We start from the raw sequence: 27,455 nt of genomic DNA, 5'->3' as shown, positions 1-27,455 counted from the left end.
GGTCTCCCCTGAGCCTCCTCTTCTCCAGGCTGAACAGCCCCAGCTCCCTCAGCCTCTCCTCATAGGGTCTGTGCTCAAGTCCCTTCACCAGCCTAGTTGCCCTCCTTTGGACCTGCTCCAGGACCTCGATATCCTTCCTAAACTGAGGGGCCCAGAACTGGACACAGGACTCGAGGTGTGGCCTCACCAGTGCTGAGTACAGGGGCAGAATCACTTCCTTGGACCTGCTGGCCACGCTGTTCCTGATACAGGCCAGGATGCCATTGGCCTTCTTGGCTACCTGGGCACACTGCTGGCTCATGTTCAGCTCCCTGTCAATCCAGACTCCCAGGTCCCTTTCTGTCTGGCTGCTCTCAGCCACTCTGTGCCCAGCCTGGAGCTCCCCATGGGGTTCTTGTGGCCAAAGTGCAGGACCCGGCACTTGGCCGTGTTGAACCTCATCCCGTTGGAATCAGCCCAACTCTCCAGTCTGTCCAGGTCCCTCTGCAGAGCCCTCCTGCCTTCCAGTGAATCGACACTTCCCCCCAGCTTAGTGTCATCTGGAAACTTGCTGATGATGGACTCAATCCCCTCATCTAAATCGTCAATAAAGATATTAAATAGAACTGGTCCGAACACTGATCCCTGGGGGGTCTGGCTGATGTACAATTACTAGCAAAAAATGATAAATATTTAACGGAGTAATGAGGTCTCGTGTCCATATTTTTACACAATGCTGTGCTTGGCTCGATTGAAGGCTCTGTGCACCTGTTCCTACACAAGGAAATGTTTCTACATATCACATATGATAAGGATTACTGAAGGCTACAACAATATCGACAGTGTCTATCATTCATTTGTGACTAGAAAAGATTTATTCATTGCCCCTTCACCTGGAACTCTTCTCCTAGCTTTAGGTCCAGGCAAAATTTATGCCGACATGGTGCCCTGGTGTTAAGGTCCTCTCACCCCCCAGGACTGGCTGCCAAGCAGAAACACTCGATCTGCACAGGATCGAGCCCCTGCACCTCCCGGGGCGGGATGCAAATTCCCCTCACACCACGCCGAGCGCCGGAGTACTTCTCCACCTGCCGACGGGGAGTCACAGGCTGGAGACAACAAGGTGCCACCGCCGGCCCCTTCCATAGCTGCGGGACTGGTTTTATTCTTTTTGCTTTTGTGGGCGCCTTCGCCTGCAGCAGAGCGGAGCGTGCAACCAGCACGCCCACATTAATGAACCAGCCCGACACGACAGTCCGAGGGCGGGACGAGGGAAGGATGCCACCCCCCGCCTTCTCCTCGGGGAGCTGCCTCCAGTCACCGGCTGAGGGGCGGTCACCGCCTCCCTCCCCGCAGGGCGGGCGTCGAGGCGGTGACCATCGGTTCGCTCCCGCCGCGGTTGGGCGAGGGTTGGGTCGCAGGCCCCTCGGGCTGCCGGCGGATGAGCGCGGCCCGGGGGAGGGTGCGGATGACCCGGGCGAAGGAGCTGGTGGCGTACTGCCTGCTCCTGGGGCTGTCCTTTCCCCTCCTGCTATTGCTGCCGTTCGTCTGAGATGCGACGGGAGACAGCTCGCCCCCCCTACGGGGGGACGGGCGGGAGGAGCCGGCGGGAGCCCCGCTCCACCGCCCGGCGTGCGGTCGGCGGCAGCAGCAGCCGGAGGGACTGACGCCCCGGCTGGGGACGATGAAGAGCTCGGGCGGGCTTTGCAGCGGTTCCACCCAGCCTGCGCGGGCGGGTGGGCTGCCTCTCCCTGCGGGGGAGCCTGCCCGCGGCCCCGGCCGCGCTCTGCCCCTGCGGGTGTGATGCCCTCGCCGCGCTCCTCGCTCCCCTTTTTCAGCTGACGGGGACGCCGGGCAGAGACGCGGCGTCGCAGCTTCCCTTTCGTTTTCCCGAGCTGAGCTTTGGCGGCTCGAGGCTGGGGCCAGCGGCGCCTCTGCCCTGAGGCGGCCCAGATGGGCCAGCGGCCGCGGGCACTGACACCGCAGCCTCAGCGCGGGGCGGGCGGGCCGCCCCTCGCCGCCCTCCCTGCCCTATTCCCAGCTCCTGCCCCTGCCCTCCCCGCCGGACGAGCGCCGGCTGTAGCCGTGGAGAAGCTGCCTGCCGCGGCGCTCGCGTTGCTGTAAATCCGCCGCTCTGCGGGGCGGAGTGTGTCCCCGCCGGCTTGCCGTGCGGGGAGGCGGGCCGGGGGCCGGCTGAGATGGGAGAGAGCATGTCCAAGAGGCTGAAGCTACAGCTGGGCGGCGAGGCGGAGATGGAGGAGCGGGCTTTCGCTAACCCTTACCCCGACTACCAGCCCCACGGAGCGGGAGCCGGAGCTGCGGCCGCCCCCAGTGTAGCGGAGACCGAGCGGGACACGGCGCCGCTGCCGCCGGAGGAGGAGTCTCTCCCCTTCAGCGCCGATGGGAAGGTGAGTCCCAGGCGGCGGGCGGCCGCGCAGGCAGGCGCCGTGTCCCTGCTCCCAGGGCTCCGTGTCGCCCGCGGGGTTATATATTACAGCAGAAAGGGCCCCGCGGTGCGGGTGGCCATGGGTGTTGCCCCGGGCCGGCCTCCGGCAGGGCCCCAAGCCCGCGCAGCCTCCGGCGGCGGGAGGTAGGGAGGGAGGGAGGCGGCCTGCGGCCTGTCCGAGCCGCTGCGGGGAGCCGTTCCGGGGGGCAGCGGCCTCAGGGGCGCCTGAGGGGAGAAGCGGGGGGCAGGAGCGGGAATTCTGCGCTGGCTCAGTCTTGGCGTATTGCTTGGAATCGGTGGAGGTGACTGCCGTGAGGTGTTTATTTTCACCACGCGGGACAGGGCCTGAAGGCAGTGCTGCCTGTGCACTGGTGCTGGTAGTTCGGTCACAGCACTTACCAATTGCCCGAGTTTCACCAGAGAAATGGAGCAGGGATGGGAAAGGCTGAGGACTCATCCAGAAAAGATGAGTTTTTCCCCTCAGGTGGTAGCAACGCTCAGGCTTCAGGTAACGCTGTGCCTGCACCAGGGCATGTGTTTGCCGGCACAGGCACACGTTTTTTAAGCTGAGGTGCACCCTGACAGGCACCTGGCAGTCAGTTCGGTCCCGCAGAAGGTCTGTCTGGTCACACCAAGCTCTCCCTGTTCTACGTCTCAAAATCACGGTCAGTTGGCTGGAGAGCTGTGTGCGTTTTAGGCTTCTGAGCACAGTAGCTGCTCCAGCCTGTTACCACGGCGCCTGGCTTCAACTGCAGGAGAACCAGAATATGGACTTTCTGTCATTTTAGCCCCCGAGCAGCTTCATCTTTTACTACCGTGCTGTTTTGTCATTTTTCAGACAAAAACACTGCGTGGTGACGTTGCTAGAAGTGGTGTGGCCGGGAAGCCACCTTTCCTCACTCACTTGACTGTTGACTAGAGTGAATAAAGGAGAACCTTTAATCTCAACTCTGTATTTTCCTGCTTCTGGCAATAAGAAATTCTCTTGATTTACCGATAGGGTGGGATGAGGGTGGTGATGCTTAGTGGTGGGGGCAGTATTGTTCCTGAGCATCCTAAAATGGGGCAGGGCAGCATCAGCTCACCATTTGCCTGAGGCAGTGGGAGGTTTCACTAGTTGTTGCAGCTGAGGTTTCTGAAGTTGTGTATGGCTAAGAGAATACCTAGGAGGACTGGTGTCTTACTGTTACACCTAATTGCAATTGTCAAAACAAGAATTTAGCACTTGGAAAGGGTTAAAGGATAGGTTTGGAAGCGAATTCTGCTTTCTTCTTACAAAAATTCCTGGTGGGATTACGCAGTGCTGGTAACAATTTTTTTTTATTATTTTTTTTTATTATTATTATTTTTTTATTATTTTTTTATTATTATTTTTTTTAAGAATGTTATTTCTTTGTTGTTTTGTATTTGTACAGAAGAAACATTCAGGTATGGTAAATTGAAGTATAAAGGCAGAAGTATAAAGGAGATGGCAGAACAGGTATAGCTATGAATTGTTAAGTTGGAAAAAAACATTCCAAGAATCTTTTTCTAAGGTCTTCTGTAGATCAGTCATCATTCTTATGTACTTGCTTTAGATTCTACACTTGATGTCCATTTTTCTAAAAGAGAAAAAAAGCCTGCACTTACTGCTGATCTAGGGTGACTACAGCTTTCCAAAACGAGAGCTGATATTGGAGGAAGGTGAGCACCCTTAATTTTGTTTAGGGGTGTTTTTTTGGTTGGCTATTTTTGGTTTTTTGTTTTGTTTTTTTTTAAATATTGTCTGTATTGCAGAATAGTTAACTCTGATTACTTCAGGTTTCTGAAAAATACTCTTGTACTATTCCAAGTTCAGAGATGTTATTTAAGTCAATAATTTTCAGACCTTCATTTATGTTAGGAATGTCTGTTTTGCTCTGCTGAAGATGAGTATGCTATTTTACAATGGGTGCAAACTTTTTTTGCCCAGCATCAGTGGTGGATGAGGTTCATTCTTACTGTGTAGCAGTTGGCAGCTATTTGTGGAGCTTTATTCAGAAAATATCTTTGAGCACTTACTTCAAAAAAGGTGGTATCTGTGCTTTGTTAGGTTCAAAGGTATGAAGCCTCTCTGAAAACAGATGATAATTTGTACTGCATCCAAGTGCTGTGACTACAGCAACTTTCAGTGGTCTTTGAATTTTTTCAACTCTGCAGTTCACAGGAGAAGACATGTGAGTGCACATTTTCTTTTGGTTTTGTGCCTGCAAAATCTAAGGAATTGTCAAACATATTTCTGGACCATGAGTATATTTATGTGTATTTATCTTTGCAGCATTTTCATCTTGTCCATCCTAGTACTACCCTGACTTTTATGAGACTTGCTGATGAGTATTTTGGGGTCTATTTGCTGTTTGTGGTTTTTGGTTTGGGATGGGGTTTTTTTGCATTTAACAGGCTTCAGTCTCATCAGAGAAACATCCTTGCCTACCTAAAGCCCTGGTGAAGACAACATTACTTTAACAGGTTAGGAAGTCAGTTCTAAAAACCACTGTACACAGTAACACAAGTCTCATAAAAATGAGAGAAGCTTTCAGAAGTGCACTGCTTTATTTCTTTCTCCCATCTGGGGCTGTGCTGTTGTCATGGAAGGCAATGCATTATTAATACCTCCATTTGATTTCATAAACTGCCATAATAGCCATCTAAAACTCACTTGTCTGACAGAAGGAGAAGCTCTTCAAGTCGTTGTCTGAAATGTGAGACAATTGGGACAAAGTGCTGCACATGGAAGTGTTTGTATACACCAGGTACAATTCAGGCAGCTAGAAGATACAGGAGCAGGAGAAGAGAAAAACTTAAGGCTGCTGATTTGTCTGCTCAAAAATTGTCACAGTAAACGTGGCAGTCTAGGTGGACTCTCCCTATGTAGTTGAAACTCACTTTTTCTTAACTATATTCCTTCACCTGGGAAGTATTGTGGACTTTATTGCTTCTGTAACTTGTCTGAGAAAGCTGAAGGTAGTGACTCACCAAGGAGCATCAATTGTAGATGATTAAGAAATGTAGTTTTAAATGTTACCTTTGTTTAAAAAGGGGAAGCAGAGAAATTAATAGCTATAGACTTAAAGCATAATCCCTAGTTTATGGGAAAATCAGTTTGTTAAATTAAAGCTAGTGGTGGTTATTTGCAAAGATTATCAGTTAGTGGGGAAACAAAATATTTACTTAGATTTTCATCTAGCAGATTTAGTGATGCTTAGTTTCTTAGTGGTTTCTCAATCTCCTGATAATTCCTTTATGTTGCTTTTCAGTCTTCTCTTTTAAAATATGAAAAAAAGAATTAAATCTGAAGTACTTTGTCATTGCGTCCTTCCACTCCCTAAGGTGTTTTTTATATGTATTGGATTGTCTCACTGGCAATTTTAGTTGTCTTGCTGAAAGCAGCTAGCTCTCTCTGGTCTGAGACTGATTCTACAACCCCTTACACCAGTGGGAATCATACCACTCCTCACACTGGAGGCAAAATCGAATCTCTAGAGCCAGTAAATGTATCGTCCCACTTTTTTGCTGAATCTGTGGCACGGGTAGCAGTGCTTACTGAGATTGCCACTTCTTTGGATATTTCCTGGCACCCCATCACAGATGTGTCCTGTTTTAATTGAGAGAAGACTTGGTGTACTGAAAATAATCTTTCTGTTGCAGGAAAGTTAGTTTTGCTTGGTGGTAGTCTTGGTTGAACTGAGAATCATTTCACTGAACTTCACTGTGTATTGCTAATTCAGGGCAGTCAGTGTGTACAATCTGAGAGGAACAGCTGCTGCTTCTTTCCTTCCTCATCATGCATGTCAGTATCAAATACACTTCATGCTTTTCCAGTGCTTCTATAGTGAAATCCCCTCCTGTTATTAAGGACAATGACTGCATATTTAAACCTGTTTGACTTCAGACAGCTAGTTCTAAATGAAGATCCTTTTTAAAATTAAAAGCCAAGTTCTGATTAAATTCTCTCACTTCCATCTACTCTTGATCAGTTTCTAGATTTATCTTACAAAGGTGTGAGTTAATGAGTTGTTATTTTGGCTAATTGTGTGGGCATTAATGGGTACTGATATGCTTCCGAGTTCAATATATGGAATATACTTGCCGTCTGGGTATCAAAATAATTTAGACAGTATTGGTAGGGGTTTTGTCTTTTTTTACAATTGTGGACCACCTAGAAGTGTTCCAGTTGGGGTGGAGACCTCTGTGTAGTGAGTGAATTTAAATCCTGCTTGCAACCAATGTTGATTTTCTTAATTTTAAAGAAGTAACATGCTAGTGTCAAGACCAGTGATTTTCAGTATTGCTCTTTTGCTCTATCAGCTTCCATTTCCCAAAACATAGGGTAATGTTTCTCAGTGCTTGTTAATTGTGTTTATTTTTGTTATCAGTAAACTGAAGCTTTTTATGACCCTATGAAACCTAAATCTTTAGGTTTGGGATTTTTTCAGCCTAGTTACCAATGAGACAAATAGCTCCTTTTGCACAAAATGAGAGAGGCAATCTCATTAGTTCTTACATGCTTTCAGAAAGTCTTTCTGTAGCTTAAATGGATTGCTTTTAATGCTGTTTTTCACACTTGTTTCTCCTCTGAGATGGAGGATGATGCCTGCTTTAAAGCCTAATACTTAGAAGCCACTTGTAGCAGTGTAATATATTGCCCAGAATTGTTTATTTCTCTCTCTTTTTCCCTCCTCTCTCCCTTTTTCTTCTTGTTTTTTATTTTATTTTTAAATTATTATTATTATTATTGGGTTTATTTTTTTATTAACTAGGACATGTACAGCACTAGGTACTAGATCACTAAAAAAAGAGGGCAGAATATTCTACAGAACTGTTTCACATAATTTATTCAGTATGTGGTTTTGTAGATCTGGCATTTGTTTCTGGACGGACCTAATTGAATAGTATCAGAGAGCTGTGTTTAACTGTTTCAGAGCCTGTTTGATGAGCTTTCATAGTTTCTGGTATTTTCAGTTAAGAAAGCTGCTCTTTGAGCTGCAACAGTCTGTTGATTTTGGTAAAAACAAAGTAAAACTTGTTTTTCTGTACAAAAAAGCAGGTCATTTCCCAGCTAACCTTGCTAGATTCTGCATGTGGGATCCAACTGCCATTCCTTCTGGTCTGCTGTTGTGGGAGCTCTGTGGAGGTGAATGTGAGACCTCATTCTGCTTCAACAAACCCGTGTTCCAATGCGTGGGTGTGAAACCTGGCTCCTTTGCAGTCAGTGGCAGGGTTCCCAGTGACTTCAGGACAGCCAGGATTTCTTGTTTCAGCAGAGCAGAGTCGTTCCCCACCTCTTCCACCTTTACCAGTGTTCGTTGTGTCCCTCATGCAGCCTTCCATGTAAGTTTGGTTTTTGAATTAGCCCTCACCATAGTGCCAGCTGGAATTGAGCTTTCTTCTCTGAGTAATGCACTTTTGCTGAAAGAAAACCCAGTATAGTATTATGTCTCCTGCTCAGCACATCTCTAACAATAAAGCCACTTTTCACGGAAATATCTCTTTTTACCCTGATTTGAACTGAGAAGAAAGAATAGTGTAGTTTGCGTGTTCAGTAGGTAGCACTGGGTGTATAGGCCATCTCCTCGCTGCTTCTGCAGAATCAATTGCTTCCTTCGTTACTCTAGTTTTTGATGTAGCATCAGTTGCCCAAAAATTGATGGAGTAAACTAGGGTTAATAGCAAATCAGGGTTAATAGCATCATGGTTGTTTTGGAGTTGGTGGTGGTAGGGAAGACTGGTACTATGGCAACTTGTGAAAAAGCTGAGCTCAGACCTCCATTGTCCTGTCGTGACTCTGCACAAGTTACTTGACATAGATGTGTCGTGATGCACATAAATGCTGAGAGGTGTTACTAAAAAACATTTTGGTGTCTAAATGTTTTTGGCAAAGGCAAGTGAGGTAAATCACCTCATATCTGTCAAACCCGAGTATTACTTTTAACCTCAAGTGCCATGAGATCTCATGGTGGTGTTGTCAGACTTATGTAAGTACTGAGGTATCTGGTCTAGATGTGCATGGGCCCACAGGACTTTAAATGGCTGTAATGGAGAAGTAGGTCAGTAAGAAATAGTATGTTGCCTGTAATATCAACGTAAAGTAAAATGTTCTTTCCTTTTAGGAGTATTTTTGTTTGCATCATGGTGAATTTTTTTGTAAATCGTGTGTAGTTTTAGTGCTGGGTTTACAAAAGATTTAAGTTCTTTTTAGGAATCTTAAAGTTGAAAGAATGGCAATAGGGGAAAGAGATACTGTTAAAGACAACATGATTTGGACACCATGTTGTTAGTGCCAAAGGTGAGTCATGTTACACATATATTTACATTCCTTGTGTTTTTGTTTGCTATCAAAGACTTTGGATTGGAATGTAGCTTTGTAGCCTCCCTGTCCCTGCATTGAAAAAAGTGATATGGTTCAAATAAATCACAAAACAATAAATTTACAGAACTAACACATTTGCATTTTTCTGCACTGTTTTGTTTTGAAGGACATTGAGGTTCTGCAGCTTGTCCAAAGAAAGGCTAGTGGAGGGTCTAGAGCACAAGTCTTACGAGGCGCAGCTGAGAGAACTGTAGGTCTCCAGCTTGGAGAAAAGGAGGATGAGGGGAGACCTGATCACTTTCTACAAGCTCTGAGGTTGTGCTAAGCTGCGTATCAATCTCTTCTCCCAAGTAACAAGTGGTAGAACAAGAGGAAGGGGCCTCCACCAAGGGAGGTTTAGGTTGGCTGTTTGGAAAAATGTCTTCACTTGAAAGTGTTGTCAGGCACTGAACAGGCTTCTAAGAGAAATGGTGAAGTTGTCATTCCTTGGAGGTATTTAAGAAATGTGTTGATACGGTGCCTAGGGACATTATTTACTGGTGGATGTGACAGTGTGCTATGCTAATGGTTGGACTTGATCTTAAAGGTCTTCTCCAGCTGAAGTAATTTTATGATTATATGATTCTATGTTTCATGCTGATAGTGTGCCTTTCTTTTTATCATAGTCAATATGGTGCAGGGTTCTGTTGGATATGATGAAGAATGAGCTCTCATTTTTTGTGTTTTGTCAATATAAAACTTGAGCAGTGGTTGGGATTATGTTTTTTGTTTCTACAGCATCAGAGGAATTCTGTCCAGGAATTCTATTGCTGCAGTGGAATTCCTGGACACTGCCTTTTCTAGTTAGATACTCTTTACCTCCTGTTACCATCTGGTGTTTTGTGACCCAGGACTAGATACAGCACTGGATATCGGAGATCAGGCTTCCTGGTTCTTGTTCCTCCTGACAGGAATAGCAAGAGTTACCTGTAGAAAAGGCTGGATGCCAGCTGGAAACATCCTTATGAAATGAATATGCTTCTCATGAAAATCAATCTGCACTCAACATGAATTAGCATGCTTTATGCTAAGCTGTAATGATGCCATAAGATTCCTTGAAGAAGGCTTGTAAATCTTCTAAAGACACCTTTCAATGTTCTTTTCTTTAGGTAATTCATTTATTCTAGTGCACACAAGCATATGCTATAATCTTATAGTGGAATCTTACAAAATGAGTAGTGACAGTGCTCAGTTAAGCTTCAGAGCAACAGAAAAAGGTCGAGGAGTAGGTAGCTGGGGAAAATTTTCTTGGGCCTCGTAAGCTGGGGAGTGGCTTTGTTTGGGCTGATAGTAATTATTGTAATACTAAAAATATTGTTATAAAAAGTAATTATTATAGTAATAAAATAATCCTTTAATCTCTGCTTTTCCAAGCACAGAGTCAAGATAAGTAAATTAGAATTCCCATTTTAAAGAGATGGATGTGCCAGCCTGAGCTAAATTATTTGTACAGAACAGGTTTCAAAGCAGAAACCAGGTTTCCTGGTGTCCTAGTGCTCCCTTCTTGCCTCAAGGTAATTGATCTGGTGTTTGATTAAAAAATGTCCTGATTTGGTAACAGTAGGTGTATTGTCAGAACAAAAAGGTAACCAGCTTTTTTGTAATGTGTAGTAGGTAAATAAGCCAGCAGTCTGAAACTCATATCAGATAAAACAGTGCTATGCCTGGATGCTTCCACGTGGATATTTTCGTGCTGTTTTACCGTATGCCTTAGCCTTGGCATAGCTGTTCTAAAGGAGAGAAGCCCTGCCCTTGGGAAAGATTTTGTTTTGTGTTGAAACCTCACTGAACTAGTCAAAGGGGTGGGAGGAATGTTGTGTGTGTGGGTGATAGTCTCCTAACAAAAAGATGCTTAATGCCATATTAAGGCCAAAGAGCAATAGACATTGGGTGCTTGCTATGATTGGTTGCTGTTTCTAGAGCTACTGGAGAAAGTTAAGGGGGCTCTATCTTCTTCCTGGAGTGGTGTGGTATAATATCCTCTTTCCTATCCTACCATCACAAAATGTGTTTGAACTAATACTGTTTTAGGGACAGGAGACAGCAAAGAAGTGGGAGAAAGACAGCTTGCCCTCTGTGTGGTGACAACAGGCTGGGACATCAAAAGAAGTCTGGGATTTAAGAAAAAAATGAGAATATGTCGTTGATTATGTGATTGAGCACATCATTAAAGATTCTGGCTTGACTTTGACTTGATTTGACTTGATTTTCTCAAATATAAATATTTCTTGTCTTTTAGTCATTTCCTGCGGGATGTGAGCAAGAAGCTGGAGCATGAAACTTGTAGGATTTCTGGGCTGTATTTGTCCCTAACATGGTCTTGGTACCAGGACTCTCAGTGGAGTACTGATCCATGGAGTGGCAGCAGATAGTTGTGTTCAGTTTGCTTCTGTTTGACTTTTACCTCAGAGAAGTTTTGTTTACTGTATTAAGAGCACAAGTTAAGAGGCAGCATATAATAAAATCCTGTCACAGTGTCCATAGCAGCTCTTTATGTAACTTTTTAAGTATCATCAGAAATTTTTTTCTAGAGTAGTAACTTACTCTATTGCTAAATCAAAATGCTTTACGTGGGACACACTGAAGATGAACCACGTTGACACTGATGATTGCTGTATGTACTACCTACCATCCAATTGTTTTTTGTTTGTTTTCTCTGGGGGAGTTGTTGGTTTTGTTTGGTGTTTGTTAGGTTTTTTTTCCAAACAAGAAAATGAAGCAGATAGTTTTCATTCTTGGATTCTTTTATTTTCCGACTTTCACTCTCTTGTCTCCTTTTTTCAGGTCAGTGCTCGGTTCTCAAAACGGATCCAGGCAAAAATCAAGGACCTTCTGCAACAAATGGAGGAAGGGCTGAAGACAGCAGATCCGCATGACTGCTCTGCCTACACTGGCTGGACTGGTGAGAAAGCTACAATCACATTGAAGTGCATTTGTTAAATGATGTAATGGGGTTTATTCACAGGAGGAGGTTCTGGTATTCTGACAGGAGTGGCAGAAATAGGCTTATACAGGCATTTGTGAGTTGTTTTCTTTTAACTTTGGACCCTTGGTCACTGCTGTCTGAAATAACTTCTTTTGACTTCAAGTGGATTTTTCCAGTTTACTTCTTGTTTCTTTAAGGTTTTCTTAAAATTAATTATTTTTACATTTTTCTGTTCCTATGACTATTAGTTAACAGTTGTCTAATCATTTTGGAGGGAGTAACTGGAGGTCAGGTGTTGTATGCCCAGCAGCTTGGAGTCTGGAATATTGATAGTTTGGTTGTGGTTGTTATTTCTGTAAAAAAATGGTAAAGTGAATGTGTGAGGAGGGGAAGTATGGAGGTGAAGATGAATAGGCACATGCAAGTGCTGGTTATTGCTGGGCACCATAATAGCATTGCATCAGTGATGCTGTCCAAATGTGAATGAGCCCTTCTGCTCCTTTAGGCAGAGCCTGCTGTTGTTGAATCTGGTGTGGCCACTGCTTTTCAAGCTGCTGCTATGCTTTTCCATGAAGGCCTCTCAAGTACCACTTTGCTATTACAATGGCATATCCCGTTCCTGCTCTGTATAGCACACGTCAGGCTTTCTTGTGCTTTAGCACTGCACGTGTGAAATGTGCCCTGAGGAAATCTTTTATCTTAATGTCATGAGGGGGAGCAGCTTGTGAAAACTCTCCAGGCTTTTCCCATGCTCAGGCTTAATTCTGGCAACAAAAGGGTGAAATTTATTTGCTTTCTTCTTGATGTTTTGGTACAGATGGTGCTGTGGGTGGATAGGTGGGGAAGTTTTAGACAACTCGGACTTAAACAGTAGGTGTGTCTCAGGGTCTGAAAGTGAGTGGCTCCTGAGTGAGTGCAGAAGATGTCCAGTGGTGGGCTTTCTCATCCTGACATTAAAAGGCTCCTGGGGTTCTGACACTGTGACTGACAACTGAGGTTACAGCTGATAAGCCAGAGCATGCTCAAAATGAGTCATAAGCTAAAATTAACAGAGCTGTTATTATTTGAAACAAGATAGATGAACAAGTAATTCAGTCTAGTGAGAGCTGAGAGTAGGGATTTTCCATCCTGTAGGAAAGGATGATCAACTACATCTAGTGCAAGTTCTAAACTTAGTACAAGGCTCCTGTGGACATGACTCTGAATAAAAATATTTAAATGATCTGACTTTTAAAATACTTAGTGCAAATACTTTCTCTCAAGCTTGCTCCTTGAAGCATTTTTCTAGTGTGCTAATCAGAAGGTAAAACCAATGCTGACAACAATTGCCCCTGCTTATTACGTATGAAGTGTAGACAAATCTTGTTGTTAGGACGGGCCTGAGCATTGGCTTGTAGTCTGTGAAACATCTTTAAAATCTTGGAGCATGTGCTGTTGGCATATAACAATCATGGGACCGATGCAAAGATGGGCTCTGTGTATGACAGACTTTATGGAGGAGCCATTTTAAGAGCAGCATAAAATCATTACAGAAATCCCAGTAAATAATCCTCAAGTTCCTATGCTACTGAATTGGGCTCTCCAAGCTCTGCAGCTCTTCTCTTGGACTCCTCTAGAAAAGCCTGTTCAAAGCCACTCTGGAGAGCAAGTGAGGATGTTCCAGCACTCTGGTGCTGCTGTTCTTTGTGTACACCTCAGGTAGCCTCTCTGTGGAGCTAGATGGGTCTTGTGTGTACTCAGCTTTAGTTGTGGCTCAGGAGAGTGCTCTCCCCATTCAGAAGTGAGTTTTAGATGCCCTATGGTCTTGAGGTAAATGTTTTGCTTTGTACATGCATGCTTGCAGTTAGCCAATGAAAATCTACTTCGATGGATTTGTTTCACTGTCTTCGGTCTGCATCATTGCAGTATTTAAAGTTTGTTTTGTTCTAATGGAAAACTGATGACTTTAATGAAGCTGGATATTATCTTCTGTCATTCTCTGAGGACTTACTTGCTTTCTGGCTTGTACAAAGCTTTTACAGCTTAACTTGTAGAGGCTCATAATCTTGTGAAATACATTTAAAGGTTATAAAGAACTTGGCAAGTTGAATTCAGTAACTTACCAAAAGATCCTTTTACAAATAAAATGGAAAATAGGTCACTTCTTGCATCTAATAAATGAGTATTGTACAGTCAATGTATTGGTCATACACATGCTTGTTAGCCCCACTTTTTGGGTCTTCAGTACTTTCTTCACCATACATTAGTGCCTGTGTCATAAATCTTCATTCTCTGCAAATTGGGAGTTTGCTATTAGGCTTCAGCCTGATTTCTTTATTTTTATTTTTCTAATTTTTGTCATAATCCAAATTGAAATGTAAATTGAAGTCCTGGTGCCTTCCCATTGCATTAGCTAGAACCCATGACTGACATGCTTTAAGTGCCCAAATACTTGTTTTAATTTGAGTGACTGGTTCACAGGCAGTTAAGAGAGAAATATGATCTCCTAAGAAGGAAAAGTAGATGAAACTATCTCTTTTTAATGTGATTGTTTCAGGTATTGCCCTCTTATACCTGCAATTGTACCGTGTCACAAAAAACCAGAGTCATTTGCAGCGATCTCTTGATTATGTGAAGAGAATCCTTCGGAATCTGAATGGCAGAAGAGTTACTTTCCTCTGTGGTGATGCTGGGCCACTGGCAGTGGGAGCAGTGGTTTATCACAAGCTGAAAAATGACAGTGAATCTAAAGAATGTGTTGCCAAGTAAGTGCTTAATGGTAGAAAAAGCTATGCCTTTCATTTATAGGGAGCACTGGTTCAGTAACATTAGCAGGTAGAGTTTTGGAGGACAGGATTGAAAAATGTGGCATTTTCTCCCCTTATATGTTTTCAGTAAAAGAATACAAAGTAGACTTTATCTTTGTGAAAGCTGGCTTAGACTTGATTCCCAGTTAGCAGGTTATCTTGAGTCCTCCTGTCACCATAAGGACAGGATGTCCTGGGCATATTTGTGGTGCATGCACACTTCTATTTTGTCACATCAAAGCGACATTTAACAAAAGCTGTAAACTTATAATGGGCAGTAAGTCGTGCTTGTGCAGTATATGATGCTTCCTATAAAGAGTGGGTCTTCATTGTAGATTCATTACAAAACATATACACTGCAGGGATCCGGGAACATCCAGACAGAAACATGGTACATTGGTTGATATGTAACAAAGATTTAATAAAGCAAAGAGGGAGGTATTTGCTGAACTGTCAAAGACCAGGCACTTACTTAGGTCAGGATCCATGTGAAGGACTGCCTGAAAAAAACATTCACCTCCCTTTCAAAGTAATCTCAATGTAACAAATGTAGTGAGAAATCACCATTTGGATGTAGAGCTTTCTGGATGAACTTTGCTGGTACAGAGCTGATTGCTGTACCTTGGAAAGGGTTGGAAGCATTGGAGCCCTTCGGTGTTTGTATTCATTCAGCACGAGCAATCCACCTGCTAAGCATACCTTAGTTTGACAGAATTTGCAGACTAAGCTTGTCTTCTCCATTCTGGTTTGTGTTTGGGAATATAATTGGTCTCTTTCTAATCTAGAATCTTAGTGGGATTAATATCCGATGCTGTTCCTGAATGAATATTTCAGATGGTAGGTCTGGGTGTTCTTGTTTTTAGTAAACTTGGGCATGTCATTTTGGATGCAGCTAAACAAAGCAGTGTTGCTGTAAGGTAAGAATAGCAAAGTGAGATTAGCAGTAAATTTTTTGGTGCCACCTGTCCTTGGAAAGTCATCTCTAGGAGGACTGAAAAAGAGGTTAATTTGATTATTTGTTTCTTTTCTTCCCTTTTTATTTACAAACATGACACCAGCTGAGTGTTAGATTACATTTTGACATCTATAATATACGATTGCGCTTTTTTAACTTTTTACCTTGTAGTCCGGTTTATGATTTCAATAATAAAAATTAACAGTGGACATTATAAAAAAAATAATTCTAAGTCCAAAGTGTAGTTTCAAGGAAGAATAAATGTAAAATTCTTTTTTTAGCAAGTGGCTTTTCCATGGGATTAAGCAGTGACAGCATAAGCAAGTCATTGGGGTCAGTTTTTTTGCTCAGTCATGATATTAATGCTAACATTTCTGCTGAATAATAGCAGTCAGTGGGATTTGGAAACTGAGCTAGGTCTTAATCTGGATTGTCTTGCCCCCTCCCACAGTTTAAAATGTGATCATCTCTATAGTTTCATCAATTGCCAATTTAATAAAAATAAATAGAAAGATATAGGGAGGGAGTGGGCTAGAAAACAGATCTCTGCTCCACCTCAGTTCTAACACAGACTATTGGAGTAATAGCAGGGAGTCTTTTTGGAGCAAATGAGAGTTGCAATGGCCAGCCCAAGGTTTTGGTTGTTTTTCCATTTGTAAAGGCAAGCAAAGCTCCTGTGCATAACAGCAGTGCCCTTTTCAAAATTGAGCTGCTAAACATCTGAGATGTGTTTCTAGGGACAGAAGTGCTGAATGGTGATATTGGCAGCTCTGGTTTGGTTTTGTTTTTTTCCTTTTACACACTTACAGTTAAGGGTCCGCGCTTAGGTAGAATTCCCAGAGGCTCCAGGAGGTTTCCCTGTTTGTTGGGGGAGCACTTCGGTGTCCTCCAACCCCTCCCACACACCCATACATCTGCACAGAAGCTTGGGTAGGTTGCAGTGGCACTCGCGTGGCTCTAGCTCAGTTTTTTTTGTCTGGGGTGGCAGGCACACTGAGTTCCTGTGCATACACCTGGAAGCCAGCTGAGGTAGAGATGGCTGAAAGGAAGTCTGAAGCTTCAGCACTCATTCTGCTTCAGGTTTGACTGATGGCTTGTGCTGTACATAGGCCAGAATGGTCTCTAGAGAAGATGTTGTCTCCCCCTACCTTCCTTGTCTGATACAGGTTGTTGCAGCTCCAAAGGACAGTCATAAGCACAGATGCTGAACTTCCAGATGAGCTGCTTTATGGCAGAGCAGGTTACCTTTATGCCTTGCTGTACCTGAATACTGAAATTGGTCCGGACACCATCCCACAATCTGTTATCAAAGAGGTAAGATACTTTTCTCTCTCCAGTCACACAGCATTGGTGAGGTTGAACTGGAATCACACCCTTGTGTACTTCAAGGGATTCAGAGAGGGATGCTAGAAAGAAGAAGGACCTAGAACTGCAAACCCAGTCTCATACATCCCTCCAATTTCTTCCCCCTTTCCTTGCTGCTCACTTGAGACCAAGACAGGCCAGTGCGGGTGGGTCTGTGGCCAGCCATGGAAGGGGATCTAATATGTAACCAGTTTTGGAACATTTGAGGATGAGAAATTGTTTCCAAAAAACTGAAAACAGAAGTTTGGAAGTGTTAATTGAAAAGAGAGAGTATTCTGTGTGGGGAAGAATGCATGAATGTTCTGTAGATAGCAGAATCAGAGAAGGCAGGCCTGGAAAAGTGTGATTAGAAGTATTTATTTGTTGAATTTCTACTCTTAGAAATGTGATTTTCCTCATTTAGGAAAAATAGCATTTCTACCTCAACACTCAAGTCTAAATGAATTGAATATTGTTATCCCATCACTGTTTATTGTTACATTCATTACGGTGGTTTTAGGTGTTACAAAGCCAAATGTTCTGAATCAAAGCAAGTGAGACAGACAGAAGGAATGTGTTCTCTTCCTTAGGTAATAGGTGCTATTATTGAATCGGGGAAAAACTTTTCAAAGGAGGAGCGGAAAACAGATCGTTGTCCTCTGTTGTACCAGTGGCACAGGAAGCAGTATGTTGGAGCAGCCCATGGAGTGGCTGGAATCTATTACATGCTCATGCAGGTAAGAGCATCTTCTGTGGGCTGGGTTAGAACACCAGTGATTTCTTGTTTTCAGTCAGAGGATCTTAGCTTCAGCTTTCATGCATGTGCGGTGTTGCAACTGGGTCAGGGTTTCACAGCTTGGAATTAATCTCTGCAGCACAGAACCATGCAAAGATGTTACTACTCAGCTACCTGGGGATGTGTCTTAACCTCACTGCAGCTGTTTTTTGTAATGACCATCTCACTGGGGTCTCGGGCTGCTCTGATTTCCTTTGCCCTTATGTTCACTTACACTCCCTTCAGGAAGTTGCTCTAGCCCCTTCTTGCTATTCCCATCTTCCTGGCTTCCATTTTTTCTTCCCTGGCTCTACTAGATTTTCTGAGAAATATTCGTTCCTTTAAGGAAGCTCTTCAAAGTCTCCATCCTTCATTTACTTTTTCAGGCTGATGGAATAATTACACAGTGCTTTTTGGTTTAAGCAGAAGCTGCTCTGTATACAGATTAAAATCCTAGCTTATCTTTTCCTTTACATGTAATTGCTGCTTTTAAGAATTCCCACAATATCATTGTTTATGCACCATCAGATTACTGTCTTTTCATTGTACATTAAATATTGTGAGTCATGCAGAGTTGACTCACCCACTGCAGAAGAAGATGGCATATCAGAGTCCATCCTTTCCCCATCCCTCCCACGTGAAATAAGGAAAATGGGAGAATTTTTTTGTATTTTTAGCAAAGAATTCAGAAAATGGTTTGTTAAAAGGTTGTTTGCTAACAAAAAAAAAAAAAGTGTCCAACATAGCACCTGAGATGTGGAGGCCACTGTTCATCACTTCTATACAACACCTTTTTGAGGAAATGTGTATTGATGGATTTAGTTAGAGAAGAGTACTAGAAGAATAAGAGCTCAGCAGTGTTACATAACTCATCCAGGAGCTGAGAACCTCATCTGCTTGGGCAAAGAATTGACTTGTATTCAGGCATTCTCAGAAGCACAGGGTGATGAGATCTCTGCTCTTCTTGAATTTTCCTCCCAAGGACAGACATGCCAGGTTGGGCTGGGCTGGGCTGGACTTGCCTTGCATAGCTCAAAACTGAAGGTGTTTATTGCTAGTGCCCATCCATTTTGCCTCCTGCTGCAGGGATGCGGCATAAAGTCAGAGCCCCAAAACCAAGCTTCCCCCAGAGCCTTCCTACCCCACAGGTAAGCATTTGGGTGAGGGTTGATCACCTCTGGGATGTTCTTCAAGATAAGCTGATGTGTATTCAGGTGTACTTCTGATTAGCAGGGTGAAGGTTTCATAGCTTCACAGAATGCTTAGGGTTGGAAGGGACCTTAAAAATCATAAAGATCCAACCCCTCTGCATGGGCAGGGACACCCCCCATTAGACCAGGCTGCACAAGGTCTCATCCAGCCTGGCCTTGAACACCTCCAGGGAGGGGGCATCAAGAGCCTCCCCAGGCAACCTATTCCACTGTCTTACTGCCTTCATGTTAAATAATTTATTTCTGAAATCTAACCTAAATCTGCCCTCTTTCAGTTTAAAGCCATTACCCCTTGTTCTGTCACTACACTCTCTGGTGAAAAGCCCCTCTGCAGCTTTCCTGTATGTCCCTTTCATGTACTGGAAGGCTGTTGTAAGGTCTCCTTGGAGCCTTCTCTTCCACTCAGAAGAGTGCAAAAGTGGAATTTGCTTCAGGGACCTGGTAGGTAGAAGTCTGGCAAAGTTTTCCTGGCTGAGGTGAAATCAAAACTTCTGATTTTTTTCAAGTTACTGAAAAGATAGCTGCTTCAAGTATTGTATTTGGCTGTAAGACTGTCAGTTTTGACATTGCTTACCTATTGAATGCAGATGTGCTGGAGCTAGTGGGAAACAAATTGTAAAACATCAAATCAGCAACAGAGACAAATAAGCCAAGTTATTAGGCTTCTGTAGGATATGGTTTCTGCAGTTGTTCCCACAGCTTGCTGGAATTCCAGAAATCATATAGGCTGTGTGAAAATAGAGCTCTGTTATGAAAAGACTGTAAAATGGACTGGTAGAAGAGAGAATGCTAACTAAGAACAGCTGCAGTCCCAACAGATACCCAGCTTCTAACCCTTTACTTGCAAGGAGCATGCAGATTCATAGGTACGTTCTTTTGTCAAGAATGTAAATTAAATAGAATAAATAAGGAAAATTCAGAAGAGCAATCTGAGGATGAGTTTGTAGTACAAGGATGCTTAGCTACCTGTTGCTTCTGAAAATGGAAATGCAGATTTACAGCCCGTAGCTTCAGGGAGTTTTGTTTATGATGGAAATCATTAACCTTGATAAACCTTTGCCAAGTATGCCACTATGTACACTCCATTTCTTGGGAAATAGGACAGGTTTGTCTACATTAGTTATTTTTAAAACAAAATATGTAACCCATTGTGTTTTAAGTGTGTATTATGAGCAATGCTTCTCTTAAACCATTTATCTCCTGTAAGTGTTCTCTCTGTTTTAAGGCATGCAGAGAGGTCTGTGAATCTTGAAGTCCATATTCTGTTCCCAGTTCTTCCATTCCATAGTCTTTCTGTGTCACTTCCAGTAGGACAGGTAACAACTTGGTGGCCCAATTTCTTTGTCTCTACAGTATCTGTAAAAACACTCCTTACAAGGGTATTGTAAGCAGACATTGAATCACTTAATACAGATTTAATTAAAGTATTTGGATCAAGGGCGCATATATAGGGTACTTGAAAATAGATCATAGAATTAACTGTTGACTTGTTACTACTTTCATTTATGATTTTGGTGATGTTTTTCTTAATGTTTCCTTTAGCCAATTGCAAATGTGGACCAAGAGACTCTGACAGAGCTGGTGAAGCCAAGCATTGACTATGTGCGTCATAAAAAATTCAGATCTGGGAATTACCCATCGTCACTGAGCAATGAGACTGACAGACTGGTTCACTGGTGCCATGGAGCTCCTGGAGTCATCCACATGCTCATGCAAGCTTATAAGGTGAATCACTCTGTGTTCTTGTAGACACAGAGTGTCTCTCTTTTTCTTACAGAGAGACCTTTAGGCAGGCCTGTTAGATTGTAGGGCTTGCATTTTACTTCATTCTAGATCTAGATTCTCAAACCAGAATGCTAGGCTTGCCACCTAAAAATCTCAAACTTAATGTAGGTATGTTTGTAAAGAGGAAATAAATAAGTAAAATTGCTTCTTGGGGTGATAGCAATTACTAGACTCTAAGGTATTTTGGAAAAGGACCATGTGTTTAAACAATCTGATATCAGAATGCTGGGTGTGAGAACATTGACCTAAATTCTTTGAATCTTCATCCCAAGAGTTTTAAGAATTATGTTGTTTTTCTAAAGGCTAAGCTTGTGTGCCTTACCAAAAAATGTCTCCCATAAATTACTCTGTCATTAACATTTAGCTCTTGAGATCTTAATGTCAGAACAAAGATTCTGGGCCCTTTCTAGGGCATAAGTATAACTGCTGAGCTACCACAAGCCTGCTGTTTGTTCTTGTCACTTTATTTTGTGTTGTGCACTTCTGATTTGCATGATGTTTGAAAGTATGCCTTTACATATTTATCCAAATTGATTTTTGCACATTGATTTCTGCACTTGACAGCCCTCTTTGGTAGATTCTCTCTTGGCCGCTGGGTGGTCTGATGTAAATCAGGCTTGGTCTATGGAATTATTACTGGTGTTGCTACCTGCAGTGTGGATTATGACTCTCTTGGATCATTGCTGATTGCAGTCACAGTTGCTTTTTCTTTGGGTGGTGGTAGGAGGTTGACTTAACAATGCAGATTGCTTTTCCAACCCCCCCTCCCTTCTGTGTCAGTGCAGTGCTTTCCCCAGCACAAAATGTTTTGCAGGAGATAAGAGGGATGGGACCAAGTTCTGTTTAGCAGTCTCTTTTCTGGCCTCTTTTAAGATGATGGGGCATATGATGCTTTCCCTTTGCTCTTTATAATCTGTTTTTATGAAGAAGTGATAAGAAAAATTGGAGTATGATTTGTTGGATGTGCTTTCATGTTAAGCACAGGGACTTGCACTAACAGATGGCAGTGTTTGTCCTGGAAATCAAATACTGTTGCCAGGCCATCATTGGAAATGCTACAGCTCAGTAGCCAACAAACGCTATTCAGAGAGAGGGACTTTTTAAATCAAGTTTGTAGATTTCAGAAGCTTGCCTGTTAATCGCTTCCATTACCTTATTAAATAGCATATTTGCAGGGGATGCTATCTCAAATGGAGTAAGTCTACAGCAGTGCATCAGTTACTGTTCTTTTTTGTTTTGTTGAGCTGTAGAGTGATAGGCAAAGGGGAGCAAAAAAGTAGTCTTATAAAGACAGACATCTGGTGATGTTTAGCTAAACTACTTGGTTTTATTTTCTGCTCCCATGGTTGGCTCTCTGTGTCCAAAATGTACTTCAGTTGCAATAAACTTTGCAAAATTGGTCCTTTTCCCAAACTGGCTATTGCTTTTGAATATTTCCAATACAAATACTGTTCAAGGTAACAGTGTTCCTACCTGTACTTATCACAGAGAAAAGAGCCTCGTGCTACGCAAAGAAACATTCTCATGTGTTTTTGACATGGAATTAGAGGCAGATGGGGAGTAACCAGCAAGAATGACTTGGAAAGACCAGGACCTTTAGGATCAGATATGACAGCCAGTATTCTGTGTTACATTTTTTGGAGGGAAGAATTATGTTTCTGTATTTCAAATCAAGTGACACAGTGGTATGGGAATGAAGGGGAGAAGCAAAGGACCATGTACTCTTCAAACAGATATAGGCTGAAGAGCCAAGTTTTTTTCCTTTGAGTCCTGATTTCAGAAACAAAAACTTCAAAGCTCTTCCTTTTTTCATGTAGAGAATTGAGAGGCAACTTAGTAAGAAAAAAAGTTCAAGTCTATGATGAATGGATTGATAAAACTCAATGAATTTCCTGTGAAAAAAACCCACTCTAATAGCAAAACATCTCTTGATTTTGCTTTCATTTGTGCTTCAATTTATGTGTGTTTTCTGTTTTGATTCCACAGACCTTTAAAGAGGATAAGTACTTGAAAGATGCTATGGAGTGTAGTGATGTCATCTGGCAGAGAGGTTTATTGAGAAAAGGATATGGGATCTGTCATGGTACTGCTGGCAATGGCTACTCCTTCTTGTCTCTCTATAACCTAACTCAGGACAAAAAGTACCTCTACCGAGCTTGTAAGGTGAGTTCTGTGGCATCCCCAAAAAATTCCTGTTCCCTTTTGCTTTTTAATGCCTATGCAAGAGGAAATCTATTGTTTTGTGTTAGATCTGGAGCTGGCTGGCTGGCTGTGTGTCTGAGTGGGACACCACTGTCAAGCCACTTTCTCTCCTTTGCTCAAACCTTGACTGGACAACTCTGTGTACCTGGAGCATGCACAATCTTAATACTCATAAATGTTCTGTGAGACAGGAGGAACTAAACACGTATTCAAAATAAAACAGTCTGAAAATCATCCTGCCTGAACAATAACAGTAATTTTATGTCATGCTAATTATTTCATTGAGTCGTTCTCAACTCCTCAAGCGATAACATTTGCAGTCTTTTGTAATTTGTTTTCAAACTAGTGCCTTTTTGTTACTTCTAGAGCTTTGCATTGCAGTTATTAAATGAGGGTTTTTTCATGAACACAAATTGCATAGAAAGATACACTCAGAATTTCTCCACTGAAATTGTCCAGGTTCTTCTGTCAGCTCTGACTGTGATAGTTACTAGTTTCTATATAAGACTAGCTTGGTTTTGTTTGTTGTTTTTTTTTTCATCTTTATTGAGGGATATTAGGTTTCGTATTACATTCATAGCTATTAAACTGAGGCCTTTTTAAAAATACTGGGATTTTTAATGGGAAATTTATGACTTGTTTTCAGATGAGCACTGCATGTAAAGCTCTTGTATTCACCTCCACTGTCACTTTATCTTCCATCAGCAGAGCTTTAAAAAGTTGCTGCTTGTCTCATCCTACATTTACCAAAGCATGAGAAATCCCTAGTTAACTCTCAGGAGTCATGAAACTACTATGCAAATGAACCAGAAAAGCTTGAAATGCCAAGGCTCCCAGAGACCCCTGGCTTGTGCTTCTCACTTTTGGCCTCACAACTTTTCTCCAGAATTATCAGACAGGCTCCCAGGGGGCTGAGCCACTCCTAGCTGACCTGTCTGTGAGAAGAGAGAGGGAGGGGCTGTGGTATCCTGGGCTCCAGGCAACAGAGAGCATCCAGCCCCTGTGCTGCTCAGCATTGAGATGAAACCACTGCAGATGGCAAGCATGCTCAGGCTGTGTAGCAAATCATGGCAGATACCTTTCTGCTAGAAGATAATTCTCCCTCTCCCCCCCTCCCCCGTCCCCCACCCTTCACCCTACTTCTTAAATATGGTTTAATAAACATTAGTGTGGCTTATAATATGTGTGAATTGTGCTGAAGCTGTGAACTTGTTAATTATGGTTGTGCTTCTGTGCCCTTGGGTGTGTTTTTAAATTTCTGATGGAGTTCCCAGGCTCACAGTAATGACAAAGGCTGGTATGCAGTAAGATGGTGGATGTGGGAAGAATTGATTGTAGTTAAGAAACATGCCATGAACATGTTCTGTCCTCACATATAAGGCAAGATTACATGAAGAATTAAACCTTGGTTTGAAGATTTATACCTGTGTGGGCCCCAAAAACATTTAATCAGTTCTCAGTAACGGTGTGAACCACAATGTTTGTTTGTGGGTTTTTTGCTGGATTTCCTCAAGACATGCACACACATGCATGCCCACCAAGAGAAGAAAAATCTATACCCCAATAAGCATGTAAACAGAACAGAGCGGGGGGAAGAAGGGAAGAGATGCCACCCTTTATCCTGTGGAACACATTGGTGGGTCTGGTGGTGTGCTTACACCCCATATAGCTCTACCTCTAGAGCCAAGTCACCCTCTAGTTAGTGGAATGATCTGCTTGCTAGCAGGTTGCCTGAATTGCAGGGGGAATAGAGAAAGACCCCTTAGTTCTTTGCTTTGCTGGAATCTTCTCACTGTATTTTGTGTAAGCAGTGGTTTGTTTCCAAGTATGGAAATAACAGGGGAACTTGTGGCCTCCTGTATGCTCTGGGGAGCCATAAAGGAGAAATAGATAGTTGCTATTGAATTGATCCAGTTGCAGTTCATAAGTCATGTATGTCTAATGTAGCTACTGCAGCAGTGTTGATCAAACACAGGAAAGATACTGTTAATTCTTTAATGATACTCCATCTTCTGCAACAAAATATTGATGACCTTAATTGTCTAATTGCTTTTACAATGATTTTTCATAAAGCTTGGGGAGGGCAAATAAACCCAAGTAATCACAGCTGGAGAAGTATAACTCTAAATTGGTGCATGGAAGTGAAAGAAAACCAAAAGGCAATTAACAACTCGAAGTCATGAGTATGTGGATAAATTAAGCACCAAGACAGATAAGAAACCAATAGCATTAGAAAAATTCTGCCCTTGAAGCTGAATATATCTGTCCCTGCAGCATTTTTCATTGATGTGTAGCGGGGTCGATTTACAGAAAACAGAAGTTAAGTACAGCCCACCTAATTATGTTGTTAAAAATTGAAACTCATGCTGTGGAAATACAGATCCTGAAACCTAATTTCAGCATTGTCATGATTAATGTGGGACAAATTGATATCAGAGAATGATTTCTGTGTTGTCTTTGCTTTCACTCTTCTACATATAGAACATATTAAAAGATATGCAGATACTCAAGCTTGCATTTCAGAGTCTTAATTTTTTTTTTTCTTTTGTAATGTTTCCCCAGTTTGCTGAGTGGTGTTTGGAATATGGTGCTCATGGATGTCGTATTCCTGACCGACCATATTCTCTCTTTGAAGGTAAAGTGATGGTGTTGCAAATGAGATCGTATTATACAGGAAAGAAGGGCAACCTTCCTTCTATTTTTAAAAACAGACCCACCCCCTACCACCACCTCTGCTTTAAAGACGATGGGGCGGGGAAGACAAAATTGTTCACTATCATGACTTCCATTTCTGTTTACATTTCAGCAGTTTCCAATGTAAAGCCAGGGCCACTATCATTCTTGAATAAAATTCTGCTGTGCTGATGTTTCTTGGCGTGAAATCATAGAATAGAATCATAGAATAATTTGAGGTGGAAGGGACCTCTAAAGGTCATCTAGTACAAATCTCCTGCAGTAAGCAGGTAGACCCTCAATTAGATCAGGTTGCTCAGAGCCTTGTCAAGCCTCTCCAGGGATGATTCTTCAACTACCTCCCTGGGCTGATGCTTCAACTACCTCCCTGGGCAACCTGTCCTGTTTTTCCACCACCTTCATGGTAAAGATTTTTTTTTTTCCTAACACACAGTCTAAATCTACTTTTCTCTAATTTAAAACCATTGCCCCTCATCCTTTACAGGCCCTTATAAAGAGTCCCTCTCCAGCCTTCCTGTAGCCCCTTTCAGGTACTGGAAGGTCACTATTAGGTCTCCTTAGAGCCTTCTTTTTTCCAGGCTGAACAACCCCAGCTGTCTCAGCCTGCTTTGTGGGAGAGGTTTTCCAGCCTCCTGATAATTTTTGTAGCTCTCCTCTGGACCCACTCCATCAGGTCCATGTCCTTCTTGGATTGAGGGCTCCAGAGCTGAATGCAGTACTCCAGGTGAGGTCTTAGCAGAGCAGAGCAAGTGCCAGAATCACCTCTTTCAGTCTGCTGGGCCACACTTCTTCTGATGCAGCCCAGGATGAGATTGGCCTTCCAGGCTACAAGCAGGCACTGCTGGCTCATGTCCAGCTTTTCATCCACCAGCACCCCCAACTCCTTTCTGCAGAGCTGCTTTCTAAAACGTCGTCCCCAAGCCTGTAGTGATAATATGTATTGTTCCAACCCAGGTGCAGGACCCTGCATTTGGTGATGTTGAACCTCATGAGAGCCCACCTCTCCAGTTTGTCCTGGTCCTTCTGGATGACATTCCATCCCTCTGGCTTATTGACAGCACCACTCAGCTTGGTGTCGTCTGCAGACTTGCTTAAAGCAAACAGAAGGCAATAGTTCTGTTGCAGGTGTTGTAGCAGAGGGACTGGGCAGAGGAGCAGCTGTGGATAAGGGGGCTGGAAGGAAGTTGCTGGTGTGTCAAAACCAGACCTTCTCTGCTGCAATACTCAAGCAATGAAAAGTTCGTTTTAATATGAACCCAAATCACTTGAACAGAAGTGCCGAGTTTTTAGCAGCTTTTTTGTAAGTTCAGATACATATTTAGATTCTTTCCTTGACCTCTGTATTTCTTTGCTTTGTAGATTATATTTGATTCTTTATCTCAGGTTTTAGAAACACAGTAGCAAGGAATCACAGGCCCAAGTAGGATTTAAAGTTGCACAGCTACTTTTTGAACAATGAGCCTGGTGTGCCACCTATCACGGAGATGTGAAATTACAGCAGGCTGAGTAGGATTACTTCACAAATAAACCTATCCCGGCTGTGAACACAAGAGAGCAGTAGTTGTTTGCATCCCTTCTAAATACAGAGCTACTGTCTTAGTGTTTAAGGAAGAGAAGTAGAAGTATTCTTACTTCTGAGAGCTCCTTGCATGCATAGAGCGGAAAAAAAACAGGCATAGATTCTCTTGTATAAGAGCTTTGAAATTTGTTGAGGTGTGAAGTAATGTTAACTGAAGGATAATTTGTGCCTTAATGCTGATGTACAACTTTTAGGGTTGTTTGTTTTTTTTTTTATGTCAGTGATTTTTTTCTAGAAAAATCTGTAAGTCTCAAACTTGAGAGGAAAAAAAGTCTTAATTTTGGTGGGGTTTTTTGTAGCCAAAATTGTGCTTGAGGTTGCCCAATACTACAAGTACGTGTACGCTTTGAGTGGAAGTTGCATCTTTCAGAACTGTCTCAATTGTTTCATATGTATCAGATGCTGT

The 27,455-nt window shown here is 42.8% G+C and overlaps 1 protein-coding gene across 1 annotated transcript in view; it reads left to right on the top strand.

Annotated features, from left to right (window-relative positions):
* Positions 1-1,334: 1,334 nt before the first annotated feature.
* The window catches only part of LANCL2 (LanC like glutathione S-transferase 2), a 29,762-nt gene continuing 3,641 nt past the window's right edge, over positions 1,335-27,455 (top strand). Inside the window, exons 1-8 of the mRNA XM_071736201.1 lie at positions 1,335-2,387; positions 11,577-11,694; positions 14,255-14,462; positions 16,626-16,773; positions 17,394-17,540; positions 20,332-20,514; positions 22,561-22,737; positions 25,339-25,411. Of these exons, the coding sequence (XP_071592302.1) occupies positions 2,178-2,387; positions 11,577-11,694; positions 14,255-14,462; positions 16,626-16,773; positions 17,394-17,540; positions 20,332-20,514; positions 22,561-22,737; positions 25,339-25,411 (1,264 nt within the window). The 5' untranslated portion in view covers positions 1,335-2,177. The remainder of the gene's footprint in view (positions 2,388-11,576; positions 11,695-14,254; positions 14,463-16,625; positions 16,774-17,393; positions 17,541-20,331; positions 20,515-22,560; positions 22,738-25,338; positions 25,412-27,455) is intronic.

The sequence above is a fragment of the Heliangelus exortis genome, chromosome 2 (assembly GCF_036169615.1).
Source record: "Heliangelus exortis chromosome 2, bHelExo1.hap1, whole genome shotgun sequence".
Classification (NCBI taxonomy): Eukaryota; Metazoa; Chordata; class Aves; order Apodiformes; family Trochilidae; genus Heliangelus; species Heliangelus exortis.
This window is presented reverse-complemented; position numbering and strand designations above follow the sequence as displayed.